This window comes from Amphibalanus amphitrite, unplaced genomic scaffold (assembly GCF_019059575.1).
Source record: "Amphibalanus amphitrite isolate SeventyFive unplaced genomic scaffold, NRLGWU_Aamphi_draft 001070F_arrow, whole genome shotgun sequence".
NCBI classification, from domain to species: domain Eukaryota; kingdom Metazoa; phylum Arthropoda; class Thecostraca; order Balanomorpha; family Balanidae; genus Amphibalanus; species Amphibalanus amphitrite.
The window spans coordinates 45,052-60,326 of NW_024882564.1; the positions used below are offsets into that span (position 1 = coordinate 45,052).

Below are 15,275 nucleotides of genomic sequence, written 5' to 3' on the forward strand. Positions count from 1 at the left end.
GACAGCAAATGTCAACGGGCGCCTTTTGTCCAGAGGGTAGAGCGCATCCGCCTGTTGGAAATATCTGTATAGGAGCGGCGGTACGCAGCCCTCCAGCCTGTTCTGTTCCAGCTGCTGTGCTGCTGTCCAATCAGCCGTAAAAATCTGCAGCTTGACTGGTAATGTCCCCAAACGGCTGACGAGCAGCGCCAGCGAGTTGGGTGGTGGAAGCTTTCGGTAAAATAGCACCACTAGATGGCACTAGTAGTAGGCGCCTGAACTTAGACTGCGCCGCAAAGCTCCATAACAATGAACGGCTGGCTGCATTACGGACGCAGCATTGGCGGTTGCCGGTTATTAAAAGAAGGAGTGCCGAGTGTAGAAGCAAGCAGCATTCGATCATTGTTTTTATCTCATCTGCCTTCAAGGATTGTATCGGTCTTGATGTCACGGCGTGGCAGCCGAGACACATTTCTCGACTGCTGTGTGTAAAGCCTTTGAGAATGACCATGATAGTAGCAGTGCCATGTATTCATGCTGAACTTGTATTTATCTTCGACGTATTTCGGAACCAGTTGACCTTTATAAACACTCAAGAAGCTCACAAACAGCCTTGCGATATAGGCATTTATATTATAACGACTTACGTCTCACAGTCTGCAACGAACCTAAAACACGCTAATGCTGTTTCCATTACTGCTAACACGCATGGCACAATAAAAGAAAGAAAATGCAACATTACAAGACAATGGACCTTATCGAAGACAATGTTATTCATTGGTTTTTGAATGATGTAAACGGCAAGCAGTTCACCCAACTGAGTATCGAAGTACCCGATCTCACGGACAGTCTTCGTCTCACTGAGTGGTCTCGGTCTCTAGCCATGCGAAATAATGTCTTTCCACCAAACTGATAATAGCCCGAAGACTATGTTCTCAGTTGATCGGAAATCATAGCACAGACGCGCGATGCTGCACACATTCGATGAGATTTACCATTTAGCGAATTATCTGCCCTGTGTGGTAACAAAAGGCAAATGTTTGTCTTTTGGCCTAATACAAATTACAAACGTCTGTCTATTGCCGCCAAGTTGGATAAAAGATACACAACGATGAGCCCGAGCCCCGATCTATGGAGCCTCGCGCGTCTAGGTGTTACGATTTCCAAGTGATCGATAACATAGCCTTTGTTTCATTCTCGGTTTTGTTGAAAAACAATACCTACCCCGCGCTGAGACGAGCTCCGTGCCTACGCAGCTGACTCACATGCACTCTACATCAGCGCTCTGCATATAGGCCCCGCTGGAAGGAGCGTAGCTTCTTGAAGCCAATGACTAAAGTTGTTAATGAGGGTAGGGTGACTTGATTTTTTTTTATATTAGAATCGGTCCAAACAACTATCAAGTTATAAAAGGTCATCACCATGACAGGACAATCAGTACCAATATGATGTATGTTTCTATTGCTACTACAATGGTAAAATCCAGACTCAGTGTTACGGTGCACGATTCAACACAATCACACAAGGCACTGTTCGCAACATTTCACCACATATATTACACTTTTCTAAAAAAAAGGTCACTTTTCGCTAAACTAGCGGCAAAACCCAACACTGACTGTGAACACTGTCCAGATAACCTCGGCGCTCAAATCAAACATTGTCTCGATCCTTAGCCCGCCCGACATGTTCCACTCGGGCAAGTGGTAGGTAACTACAGTAACACTCGGCATATAAGGCTGCTGCAGGCCGGCCAGACGACTAGTCTTTTAGCCCTCTGGGCGCGCTAGTGCTCTGAGCTCCGGTCACCCAGCATTCTGGGTACACTAGTCGTGTAGTCCTCTGATCGCGCTAGTCCTCTGGTTTTTGTGATGGCACTAGTCCTCGACGTTGATGGGCTGCGCCGACTCGTCCTCGGCCGAGGGCTGGGTGGAGTCTACCACCGGCGTCTCCTCGGCCGCCCGCTCGGCGGCCTGCCGCGAGTTGCGCCACTTCATACGCCGGTTCTGGAACCACACCTTCACCTGTGGAACCAACAGATACAGTATATGTTCAGCTAAAATAACACCGAGGACCGGGCGCGGTGATTATCGTGCCGCGGACCTTGTGGGCCTGTTATCATTGAAGACAAGCCACGACGTCGCATAACCGATGTAGAACGACCTTCAAGAAAAATTGTGCTTGCCTTCATGTGAAGCTTGTTTTACATTAAATACTACAGCTCCATCGACAGACAGTTTTTAGAAGCGTAGACGTTGGCCCCACGATTGCAATGGAATGCACCGTTCCGCTCCAACCCCTTCCCTCACCCCATTTTCGTCACCCCTGGTGTCAGAACACCAAAAAGACCAATGAAGTGGCTCTATCGGCAGATCTCCTGTTAAACAGATACCCAAGCACCCCATTCAACCCACTGAGCCCCGCCCCCAGTATAAAACACCGCTCGGTATGCACGTCACGGCTGATGTGGAACGAACTGGGCCGTAAGTCGTGCCGATGACCGGCCTGTCGGGGCGCGGCTCCGACAGCGCCCACGTGACCCGTATCACGCTGGGGACACTGAGGGTGGACACGGAGCGCCCGACTCCAGAGGCGGGTACGGATCAGTGCTCCGAGGAGCCGTGACCGACACGCGCTACATTATAACAGGATAAATGTGTGCGGTTAGGCTGACTACAAACACATTCGAAATGAAATGAATCAGCTCGCTGGTACTCTAATCCCAAATATGACGTCTATATTGGTATGCAATTTTATCCCACGCTTTGCATGTGTAGGTGTGTACTGTATGGGAAAGGTCGGACATGAACTGTAAGGTCGGGCATGAACACCATCGTTAGTAATGACGCCCGCTAAGCGCGTTCCACGTGTCCCGCTGTCGGTCACGGGGTCTGAGCGCGCCCCTGGCTGGTCAGCAGGGGTCGCTCCGCCGCCACGGCAGTCTCCGGCGCTAATTGGCTGTGACGCAGCCTCGCGGGAGACCTGAGTTACGAGCACATCCGTCATCGGAGAGGGATGAGAGCCAACGGCCGGGGAATGCCAACCGAGGGTGGCTGGGTCATGTGGCGGGTTCCCCATGGGACGGTCACCATGATACTGGACCGGTACCACCACACTATGTAGTCGGTCACCGCCACTGGACGGTCAACACACTCGGCGGTCACCAATCACCAACGCTGGACCTGTCACTACAATGGACACTGGGCAGCAGGGGCGTAGGCAGGGGGGGCCACTGGGCCATGGCCCCCCCCCCTTGGGCCCGAAGGCGCCCTTTGCGATTGGAGGGCGCCGAAGGCGCCCTCCAATCGCAAATGCAATTGTGATATAATCGAATCGAAAAACAATCGCGACTGGAGGGCGCCCTCCAATCGCGAATGTGTTTACAGGGAAAATACGGATGGAGGGCGCCCTCGGAGGACGCCCATTCCAAATACGCCCTCCAAATACGGTTGGAGGGCTCCCTCGGGCGCCCTCCAACCACATTTGTATAGGCTGTAGCTCTCTAAGCGTAACGGTGGTCGCCTATGTAAGCCGCTGTCCTGTAAATAAGCGCCCTCTCACCCGAAGGCGCCCTCCTGTAGGTCGCCACCCTGCTACACATTGCCGCCCTTCTGCTGATCGGCGTCCTCATAATTATTGGCGCTGCGCTCTCCTACCTATTGAGCCCTCATGTGAAATTTTGAAGGCCGCCTTTCTCCCTTTTGGCACCCTCTTGTTCAGTGCCGCCCTCCTACCTATTGGTTCCCTAGTCCTTCCTGTTGAATGTTAATCGGGGCCCTTCTCCTATTGGCGCCCTCGTGTAGATCGCCGCCCTCCTAACCACTGGCACCCTCCTGTTGATCACCGCCCTCCTATCCACTGGCACCTTCCTGTTGACCAGCGCCCTCCGCACAGACGCCCTCCTGTTCGTGTCATCCTCTTGAGCAAAGGCGCCCTCCTCACCATTGCCACCCCCATTTTAATCGTCACCCTTCCGCTCATTGGCGACTTCCAGTTGATGACCGCCCTCCCACCTATTGGCGACCTCTTGTTGATCGCCACCCTCCTATTGGTGCTCTCCTGTTCCTCGCCACCCTCTTACCTGGTGGCGCCCTCCTGTTGATTGTTGATCGGCGCCCTCCTACCTATTGGTGCCCTCCTGTTGATCGCTGCCCTTCTTCTATCCATTGGCGCCCTCCTGCTGCTCGCCAACTTCCTACCTATCGGTGCCCTACTGTCGAAACTCGGGATGTTGATCGGGGCTCTTCTACCTATTAGTGCCCTCCTGTGGATCGCAGCCATTCTACCTATTGGCAACATCCGTTGATCGCTGCCCTCCTATCATTTATTTACTCCTTTGGCATGTTTTTCAACTTAGTCGTTCTATTGCACATAGTTGATGTCTTGCCTGTGAAAACTGCCACAAATGAACGTGCATTCAGCACAATGAATGAAGTATCTATACCTACCAAAACTATCTACGCTCTACGATGCATAAAACACGTCTTTGGTCTTAACGGATTGATCCTACTTTACGTGCATCATGGCATCTATATGGATTACGATTAAGTATTGTCAACAGGTTCGGGCGCAACAGCAGGCATCTGAAGTTTCGGTGATTGAAACTGGTCATGTGGGTACACTGTATGCATCTGTGAGAAGGCTATGAAGGCTGGTCTGAGGTAATTTGGATGATGTTTACGCATCTCGCGCTCCGGTATCAATCCGATACGGTGATCTGGTGCGTAGATATGCCACCGCCAATAAACTTTTATACATCGACACCCATGAGCCAAGCTTTCTGTACAGCTTGTGTGGCAGCGGCCCGACCAAATCTTAGGTATTTTTTACACCTTCAAATTTGGTAAAAGAGCGAGAGGAGCTTTGAACAGTGATCGTATAAAAGGCGTGCCTAAAAAGCGGAGGAAAAGGTTGTTTTCAAAAATTTCGCGCGCCTTCGGCGCAGCATTTCAAGAACACTTGACCTTTTGTGACCTGGAGTACCTATAAAGAATACACACGATGCAAAATCAATGCAGCACGACCTATACGAGGTTACGCAAAAAAAAACTGGTGGCATGGTAAAAAACGCCTCCCAACCCCCCAACCCCCACTGAGCGATTTTTTATCTCGCGACCGTATGGCGCCCTCCTTGGGTGAGGTGGCGCCCTCCAAACCCTTGGCCCCCCCCACCTTCGCGATTTTCTAAATACGCCGCTGCTGGGCAGTCATGAAGATACTGGCTGGCCACCACTTCAATGCACGGTCACTGTCACATTGGACGGTTACCACTCGCTGCTCACTGGATGACGCCGTGCTTTGGAGCTCACCTGTAAGTCGGTGTGTCGGAGTTACCAAATGGGAGTTATCGATGGGGGTTACCAAAGCTCAACCTTTGACAGGCTGCAGGCCGTCATGTCGACGTTGACGGGCCCGACACCGGCAGACTGACATGTGTGAACTGCGTTTTACGGTCTCACCTGTGACTCGGTGAGAGTCGCAGTCAGCCTCACCTGCGAGTCGGTGAGGCCGAGCGTCTCTGCCAGTTTCCTGCGCTCCGGTTTGGTGATGTAGCGCTGCACGGTGAACCGCTTCTCCAGCCCCTTGCGCTGGAGGTTGGTGAACACGGCCCGTGTCCAGGTGCGTTTGCGGCGCGCACCCAGCCGCCGGCCAGCCACCAGCGAGGAGGGGTACCGACAGTCTGTTACAGGGGAGGGGTATCGACAGTCTCTTATAGGGGAGTGGTACCGACAGTCTGGGACAGAGACAAGGCAGGGTACTGTTCAACAGATAATGTAGAATAACGAACCCTGGCGAGCGGATATGTGAACCTCTTCACAGACCAAGAAATATCGCGCTGTTGCAACGGTCTCGGTGCCAAGAATTTGACAAAGTTTTTTATGACCAGAATCACTTTGAACTTGACCTTAGGTCAACGTTCAATTTACCTCTTCAACCAATGCTTATGAGTTATAACTTCACACTGCTGTGAAACACAAAGCCGGCAGTAACTACCAAAATTGTTATGCTGCGATCATTTTAGCTGAAATAAACGATCTTAAAAAAGTGGATCTGTAAATTGGTCTGACCTGAACCGTGATCGGTTGATTTGAGACATGATCATATGAAGAAAACCAATAGGTCTAATGACGGGTTTACTCAATTCCGTTGCAATAAGTCTCCTCAATGGGCCGAACTCTGGGCCGTATGTCATTCCAGTGGGGTCACACTCTGGGCAGTGGGGTCACAGATAATCGCGCGTCCTGCCTTTAACACAGAAGTGCACGTACCGGCCGCCTGGATCAGGTGATGGCACGTGACCGGCCACGGGTCGGGGCAGGTAGCGCACAGTCGCGGCGCCGGCTCGGCCGGCCGGCTCCCCAGCTGAAGGTACGGCACCAGCGGCGGCGGCGGCGCGCACAGTGGGTACAGGGCAGGTCGGAGCGGCGGCAGCAGGGGGCCGGCAGCGTGCAGCGGCGAGCGGCCACCGCCGGGTAGCGGCGACCGGAGCCCGCCGGGCAGCGGCAGCAGCGGACCAGTCGGCGGCGGCCACCGCTCCGCAGAACCGCCGCCCGTGGTCGAGTCGGCATCTGCTGGGGAGAACGAGCCGAGTCACTAAGGAAGGGGCAATCGAGCCGGGAGCCCAGGTTAGCACTGGTCGGACCCACCAACTCACCAACTCAACAGCCTCGTTGGTGCCCGATGCTGACGTAATTGTGCCTGGTGTGTCCCGTGGTTAAGTACTCCAATACAAGAAGAGGTAATTTCCTAATTTGTTTGACGATGCAACGAAACTAATAATGGATTATTCCCCAGAATTATGGTTGGTATGGATAAAGATATAGGTACACAGCAGTAGCACGCTCTAGGAGCATGCCTCGGTACCGATGCTGCTTGAAAACACATCGGTTGAACAAACATTTGGAAAGTAATATCTTAAAATCATAAATATTCATTGTACCTGATTGGCTAAGATGGAAGGCAGAAAAATCCAGAGCTGGTAGGGCTTCAATACAAGTTAGCGATAAGCGTGCACGTTTCGTGATAACTAAACGCACAGCACACTCTTGCAATCCAATTACGTCCCAAATTCACTAGTCATCAGTCACCCGCCGATGAGGTTCTTCTGAGTAATGACCGGCCTCCCGTGCTCCCTGCTCCCCTCCCCGCGCCCCCCGCTGAGACAGCAGTAGCCGTCAGCAGGTGTCCCTCACCCCGTTCCACCGGCTCTCGGAGTCTCATGAGAACCCGCCGGCTCCCGGTCCCCGTGGAGCCGCCGACCGGTAACCCTAGCCGGCGCGGCGCCGCCGGCCGACGACAGCTCTGTCATCCCGCAGCGGCCCGGCGCCTACGGGACACACGGGCGCTGACAGTCCGAGAGGAGCTGTTGTGCCGAGCTGTTGGCGAACAGCGCGCCACGATCGGCGGCCGGGGACGTCTCTGAGGGTGTCCCCGTCCCCGGCTCCACTGGCTCCGGCTCCGGGCTCCGGTCTGCATTCAGGCCGCCGTGCCCGGGTCGTTTGGGAGAGCGCTTCGGAAGTGTTTGCTACTTTCTGTATTTCAGGTATCCAACATTGAAGAGTTGCTTTGCTTGTTACTACTCGCCGGACCAGCAGTGGCGGTCTCAGCTGGTGCAGGACGCAGGCCGTCAGCTGGGCTCGGTCATCGTACGTACATCATGCAAGATGCCCTGCAGCCATCAGATCAGCCCAGACCGGCGCGGTGGCCAGCTCAGCCATCAGCCAACTCACGAGCGTGGTTCGGATAGCGCTGAGTGGCCGCTGTGTCGCCCGTCCGCCGAACCCGACACCAGGCTATAAAACAGTCGGCCGGCTAATGCTAACACCGTCATTAGCAGCTCGTCTGAGCTCACATCTCTGCTGATGCTGCTACTACTCAGGAGTCGGTCAAGATCATGTTACAGCGGCGGCTCGTGACAGCCGTTTAATGGACTCTGCGTCGCGTTCAGTTTTTTTTCGCGCATCCCGAGTAGGAAAGTAAATCATAGCCCTGAAATGTAGGGAACCGGTGTCAATGGACTTGCAATTCTGCCGTCTGCCTTCGGTGAGCACGAAGCCATTCAGTGCGTATCTGAATGATAATGCATATTGTCATTTAAGGATGTTCTCTCCGCTTTGCTATAGCATCTTCTCATGTGTTGTAAAACTTCTCTGCTGCCGCTGCTTTTTGTTATGCATCTCTGCATGCATTAGGTAGGGGAGGGAGACCCGGCCCCGGGAGGTATGGGCCGGTTTTGTGAAAAGGCAATTTTCTTCCAGTGGGTAGTGGCTAGACCCATTTTTCACTATGTGTACGTGAAATTTCTCTTCGCCTGCAAAGTGTGCCTGATTTTAGGTATCTGGAACCAAATATTTTGTCTCGAGCTAACTTTCAATAAACCAGCATAACGCCTTTTGGGGCGACTAACGGAGCGAGCGAGAGGGTGGGCCTTGGCCTTGCACGTGCGAAATTGCGAGGCGTTACCTCCAACTGACTTGTGCACGGCACCCTACTAACCGGTCTCTAGCGATGTGCCAAATTTGAGCACAATCGGCCCAGCCGTTCTCGAGATCTGGGAGCGGCACCCTGCACGTGCGCACGTGCAAAATGGGTCCCAACTGGCAACTGGCTTGTGCACGGCACCCTACTATCCGGTCCCTAGCCATGTACCAAATTTGGGCGCAATCGGCCCAGCCGTTCTCGAGATCTGGAATCGACCCCTGCACGTGCGCACGTGCAGCAGCACCCCAACTGTGGCACATGGATATGCATTGCCTGGTGGGTGCCTACCTACATGCCAACTTTCAGCGCAATCGGCCCAGTAGTTACCGAGATATTGCAACTATTTCAAAAGTGATACCTCTTCGTTTTGCACGTGGCACGTGCATAAGGGGTCACCCACATGCATCGGTAATAGTCCAATACTTGGTAGAAGGAATGAAGCTACCCTACAAAAATTACCGCGTGTAAATCGGTCAAGTGGTTGTTAAGATATAAGCGTCGCAGAATCGTGACCACGGCCGGCCGGCCGGCCGGCCGCTCATACTCAGAAATTTCCGTTATTCTACATACGTGACTCCGCTCGCTTCGCTCGCTCCGTAATCATGCGCTTTTCCGATCCATCAAAACACAACGGGAGCCGGGAGATATGAGCCATGGCCCGGGAATGGGCCGGTGCATAGGCGTCGCCAGAGATTTTCGGTTGGGGGGGCAAAATCAACTTTTTGTTAAAACTTGCCTTTCCCCAGTCTTAACTCTCTCGTTTTACATATCATTCGACGCGCAATGGTGCTAGGAATCCGATGGTGACAAAGGTTTCCTTCTAGCTATGACATGTAATTTTTTACAGAAAAAATCGAAATTTTGAAATTTCATGACAAAAACGACTGGTAGAATTATAGTACCTATATAGTGGCCGCGATTGCCGACGCACTGCAGAGGGCCCCTGTGCAGACGCTCGACGCTCATGATCATTACCCAGAAAAAGGTGAAAAACGCTCCATTTAATCGGATCACCCTGCTAAAACCTCCATTCACGCATGCATGCAGAGGTTTTACGTGAAATGCATAGGACTCGTAGCTAAGTTGGGCATTCGGCGGAGAGTGAATGTCGGAAGAGTGAATCGGAAGTGTTTTGTTCTCTCGAGTGTGAACAAAAGTTTCTATTTTTCGTGTGAAGGGAAGCGCTGCAAACGCGAACAAAAACTGTTAAACAGAACCAAAAGTTACGCACGGCATAGCGGCAAGGGATCACTTAGAGATAGGTTTGGGACTTCCAGGCCATTTCAGGCCACTCAGGGTCAGTGCTGACTCTCAGAAGCACGCTTAGGATCCCGGAGATCGGCGTGGGTCACCTCAAATATTTACGTGTGCCTACGTGGTGCTTTAGGGCTTTCCGAGCCCAAGGTGGGGCCCTCAGAAGCCAGTGTGGGCGGCGGGCGCTAAGAGACTATAGGCCCAGGGTGAGCCTGGAGCCCTCGAATAACAGTGTGAGCCCTCGGGGTCTGTGTCGAATCCCTAAGGACGCTACGTAGGGACATAATAAACATGTGTTGCGGACCTCAGAGGGACACGTGAGCTGTGACCCCTCAGATGCCGGTTTGGGGCTAGCAAAGTCTGTCGCCTCAAAAGTTTGGCTGAACTATCAGAGGCCAGTTAAGGTTCTCAGAAATGTTCGAAAGCTCAAAGATCCCTGTATGGGCCCTCAGAGAACATGGACACCAGTGGGACTTTCAGAGGCCGGTTTGGGCCCTCTGAAAGCTTCTTTAGAGCTCAGTGGAGCTCCTTAGGAGCCTTTGTTTACAGCAAGCTCATGAGCCCTGCGACACTTGTACGGTACTTGAGCCTGTCGCCGACATTTGACGAGAGTTGAGAAAGGCGCCGAAGATTTCGTTTCACGCTGTGAACGAAAATTGTGTCAGCAATCCAAAACTTATGAAAATCAGCTGTAAAATGTAATAAAGAACGAACTAGGAACATGGAATGAATCACAGCATTGACAATTCCGAGTCTGGACACGGAGCCTTGAAGATTTTGGCGACTGCGAGTCAGACTCTGGTTTGAATTGCACGCTCTAACCGAGTCTGACCTCACAGGCATTCTCAGAAAGGTATCCCCATTTTTTCCCCGACTCCAAAATCTCATCGGATCTGTATCGATCTCAGGGGGTGCCCGGTCTGAGGTTGGGGGGGCAAGCTGCCCCGCTTGCCCCCCCGTGGCGACGCTAATGGGCCGGTGCCATGTTTCATATTTTTTCTCGACAATGAGAACAATACTCGTACTCGTATTTACCTTGATCTCTCAGTCTCTTAGATCCCAGGAACCGCATAACTGGCCAACAGCTTACTTCATGAAGATGAGATCACTTGGGCACATATGTATTTGGTAAACTCAATCATGCTCCACGAAATAAGATAAATAATATTGTTCTGTTCGAATGAAATTTGTAGCTAAATTTTCGATCTTGCGCGACAAAAATAAAACTTATTGAAGAGGACATTCAATGAAAGCATCATTTTATTGATTTAGGATCAACAGGGGTGGGTGACCCGAACCTCCCGGTTGGGACGCCAGAATGTGCGTAGCATCTCAGCTCATAATCTTGCAAGAAAGCTTCAAATTGTCTATCCAGTCTTAATTTGCATGCTTTATACTTTATGTTAGCGATGGTCTGACATAATAAAACGAGCCTGGCTCAAATTTATCATGAATTTTCTGTATATACTATATAGGTACCGTATTTTACTCATAGAGGGCAAAAACGTGTTATCACCGCTCATTGCCAAAGAAGACTGAGGAAGATTTTGGAAATCACGTGGGTTGTATAACGGAATGGCTGCTACCAGTTAATGCCGTCAAATGTGTAAAAATACGCAACACTTTTTCAAAACTGCGATGGCCCATACCTCCAGGGGCCCATACCTACCTCCCGGGTCTCACCTACACCTTTTAATCAGCTTATGACATGCAAACCTGAAACCACAGTGAACCCATTCTGAAATGTGTATCAACTTCTATTGTGAAAAATTTACGCCGCCTTTCCTCATTTTCAGCAGCGTATGTATTTGATCACTGGCTAGTTTTACCTAACGAGTTTGGGATGAGCAAAATTATGATCAACAAGACCCGAGCAAAGCACCTCATATGGGCTCGATAGCATGCATTTTGCGGTCAATAAACAGTGGTATTCAATGCCGCCTTTCTTCCGGCGGCCATCTTTGTTTTGTGACGGGTGCCGCGCTGCGGTCTGGGGCCGAATTAATCACCTGCCGTCTGACAATGTTTAGCAAATTCTTGTTAAATGATGGCGCCGCCGGCCGTAATGCCGACGGCGTAAACAGAGCTCCGGTGGGACCACCCAATTTCGGCGGCCAACAGATGGCCCGCGGCGCCGTAAACGCGCCGCCGATACCGCCGAGCAGAGCGGGCCGACCGTGGCCAAGCGGGCCGCGCTCGGAGGGGCGGCGCCCGGCGGAGACAGAACGCGAGACAAGGAGCCGGCAGGTCTGCCTCGTAGAGCTTTGGACTGCGAAGCGTGCAGGTGGCTAGTCAGCGCTTAGAACTGTCGTGTATTTACAGAGTAGGTAGCAGACAAATGAAGTAAATCAAATGGTAACCAAGTGCGACGAACTCATCTGAGCATAACTTTGGTGAATAAGATTGATAGGCATCTTTGACATCTATTTTCACCCTCTTTGTTCCAGGTTTTCCGGCACATACCTTCATATGCCTCTCCCGTCCCTTGATCTTCTGATACGCACCATACCCAGATAACTGCAGTCTGTCGGCAGTTTTCCATCCATTTTTTATCTGCAATGATCGGTTTTGTTTAAACTTCTCCCGAAGAAGCGTTGCTGTGTGTCAGTTTACAGCCTGTTCATGTCACAACATTTTTCAGGGCCATTTTTCGTTTTCCCTGATCCATTCCGTATTGACTTGGGAAGTTCGAGTAAACGAGTCGGCCGGCTGGGCTGGCTCTTTGTTTACCATCACCTGGCCGTTTACATCTGGGTTGCCTCCGATGGCTGACTAAATAAGAGAGTTTTATGGGCAATCAGCACATCCTGCGAATTCCGGAACCGCCGCACCTCAGGCCAACCGACACATAAATGGCGTCAGACTAAACGCTGACAAACACTCCGGGCGGCCGCTGCCGACTGCGGGCCGCCGCGCCGGACTGCGCCGCTCTCGTCGACAGCGCGCTGATTATTGTTTCACAAAACATCGGCCGTTAGCCGGTGACGGAGCGCGGGTGGGCGGCGCGCCTCAGAGCCGGAGCGGCTCCCCCGGCGCCGCTCCGTCAGCGCCACTTGCAACCGTAGAGCATGTTTGGACGGCCGGTAAACTGTGTACGCCGATGGTAAACTCGGCCGCACTCATAAAGTTGCCACGGCCGGCGGCGGCGGCGGCGACTGGCGACGACTCGGCCCGGCAGCCGCTGATCCCAGCGGGGACAATTGGACCTGACCGTCGGCCGCTGATCCCAGCGGGGACAATTGGGCCACCGACGGCCGCTGATCCCAGCGGGGACAATTGACACTGACGATAGCCACTCCATCCACCGGCAGGTACTGGTCTGCTATGGGTTTTACATTTAAGTCTACGTTAATAATGGTTCGATAGCAAATTAATTATCGTCGCGATTCCACCGCCCCAGACGCACACGCGCACTCCCGATGTGAACTGTATTGAGTCCGGCTGACGACTGCACAACAATACTCATTACCTAAGGACGCCGGAAGCTGCCGGGCGGCACAGCCTACCATCAGGCGCCGGCCGGCGCGGCGGCGGCTGGCAACAGCTATCAGCTGACTGCGCCGGCATAGCTCGTGCCGGCTCAGTAGCACGCATCACAACACCTCCCCCCAGACGTGGGGGAGACAACACGTCTCAAGAACAAAAACGGTGCCTCCGACAAACACAAACGCACCAACGCGTGTCAGCGCACGATGGCTACACGAACTCGTACACTGGGTCCGACCAAGTCACAGTCAGCCTCTTAGGCTGTCGACGAAGTCGTTTGCTGCGCCTCACAGTGGCGTCAGGCGCGGAGGTCGCTCCGCCAGGGCGGCTGCGGGGGACTTTGTCAACGGCTGGGGTCCCGCTGTCGGCGGTCCTGGTTCGGGCGCTGTCGCCGTCTTCGGTGATGGCGTCTCGGCTGCCATCGGGTGACGTGGTCACCATCGGCCGCAGCGGGCGGAGGTATCGTCGATTCCGCCAGTAGGTGCGGCCGCTTGGCAGGCGAGCGAGGTAGTCTCGGCGGCTGCCGATGCCAACGACGACGCCTGTCCGGTCCCACAAACCAGTCTTCGGATCTTGCAGAAGAACCTGTTGACCGATGCGCAGAGGTCTCAGCGAGCGGGCGCTCGCGTCGTAGCGCTCTGCGGTCTGGGACTTCAGAGCGGCTGCTCTCTCATCACACTCCTCCGCCGCGCGCTGCCACACCTCGGCAAACGCTCGGTGGTGAGCTGGCACGGTAGAGCGCAGCGGGTGACCGTACAGAATCTGGGCCGGCGAGCGGCCATCGCACAGTGTGGCCGAAGACCAGTTTAGCGCGAATTTAATCCCAGCGCCGCTCGGATCCACTGAAAATGGTTCTCTGGTTCCAAAACTGACATTTACCCCTCGCCGGACCTATTGGTTTTCAAAATACGCGCCGGCCGAAGGGAGGGGGGGGGGGGGGGTACGACCCCTGTCGCTGTTTCGCCCCTGATGAAACTAGAGCCTCGCGGAAAAAAACTAGCGTGTGTGCCGTTACGAGACGCAGCAACTGGTATCCGATTTTAAGGTCTCTGGTTAACCTGTGACCTCTGAGGTCAGGTAGAGTGGCCCAAGGCACGGGTTCGTTTTTTATTAATAACTTCGCGAAAAAAATGCCGCAGAGCCGCAATTTTGGCATCATCGTGTTCGCCTCGCTCAGGTGCGTCGAATGGTATACTTTTTGTTCGGCTTAAGTCAACTTCAGGTGTTGACCTCGGGTCAAGGTCAAGTTAGAGCCCCCCAGATCACGAAGTTGGTCGAAGGAGGTCATGTTGCATATCATTCGATTCGGCAGGTCTTCCTGAGTCCATTGGTGGCTTTCCCGACTCGCTAGCTCAATTTGATCGGGAGTTATTGACGAAAAACTTTTATTACCCTAGTGACGTCATAAATGACGTCACGGAAGGCCAATAATGCAAAAGTGAAGCATCGGACCTTGCAAGGAGTGCATGAAATCACGATTCCGTGTGCTTGAGATAGTTAATTAGGCTGGAGCCTGTTCGGCCGCGCCGCCCCCGACCTTGGTCAGGTCACGCCGGGCGGCCGACTAGACATGTTCAAAGCTGAATTGACGGCAAATAGGCAAAAAGTGGCAGCTGAAACTTGCTCGCTCATGTTCAGAAATGTGCGGAGAGTTCAGCCGTGCCCTATTCGTCATATCCATTTTTATCCATTTTGACATTTTCCAACTTCTTTATGAAATACTATCGTGAGAACGATACACATGCAAGGCTCCTGTTCTAACTCATTAAACTCATAAACCATTCATTGAAAAGCTACCATGATAGCAGAAACAGCTTCATCATGAATTGTGCTATCCGGTGATATGCTATTTTCTCATATATCTTCTCGAAGCTTCCGTAAAATTTACATTGAAAACTGGACATATTTCTCAGTACCATAGCCCGATTTCAGGAACCGGAGCGTGGGTCTACTTTCGGCAGGGATATAAGTCCTCAAATGATAAAGTGGCTTAAAAATAAGGTTCTATCCGATAACTTTGGGCAATTTCCTACCCATTGATAGGTATAAATAACAGTTTATCGAAAGTCGGGTTTTTG

General features: G+C 52.6%; 1 protein-coding gene across 1 annotated transcript in view; it reads right to left on the bottom strand.

Annotated features, from left to right (window-relative positions):
- Positions 1–508: 508 nt before the first annotated feature.
- The window catches only part of LOC122369763 (H2.0-like homeobox protein), a 58,179-nt gene continuing 43,412 nt past the window's right edge, over positions 509–15,275 (bottom strand). The window contains exons 2-4 of the mRNA XM_043344725.1: positions 6,246–6,545; positions 5,469–5,656; positions 509–2,000 (exon numbers count right to left, since the gene is read on the bottom strand). Coding sequence (XP_043200660.1) covers positions 1,854–2,000; positions 5,469–5,656; positions 6,246–6,545 — 635 coding nt within the window. The 3' untranslated portion in view covers positions 509–1,853. The remainder of the gene's footprint in view (positions 2,001–5,468; positions 5,657–6,245; positions 6,546–15,275) is intronic.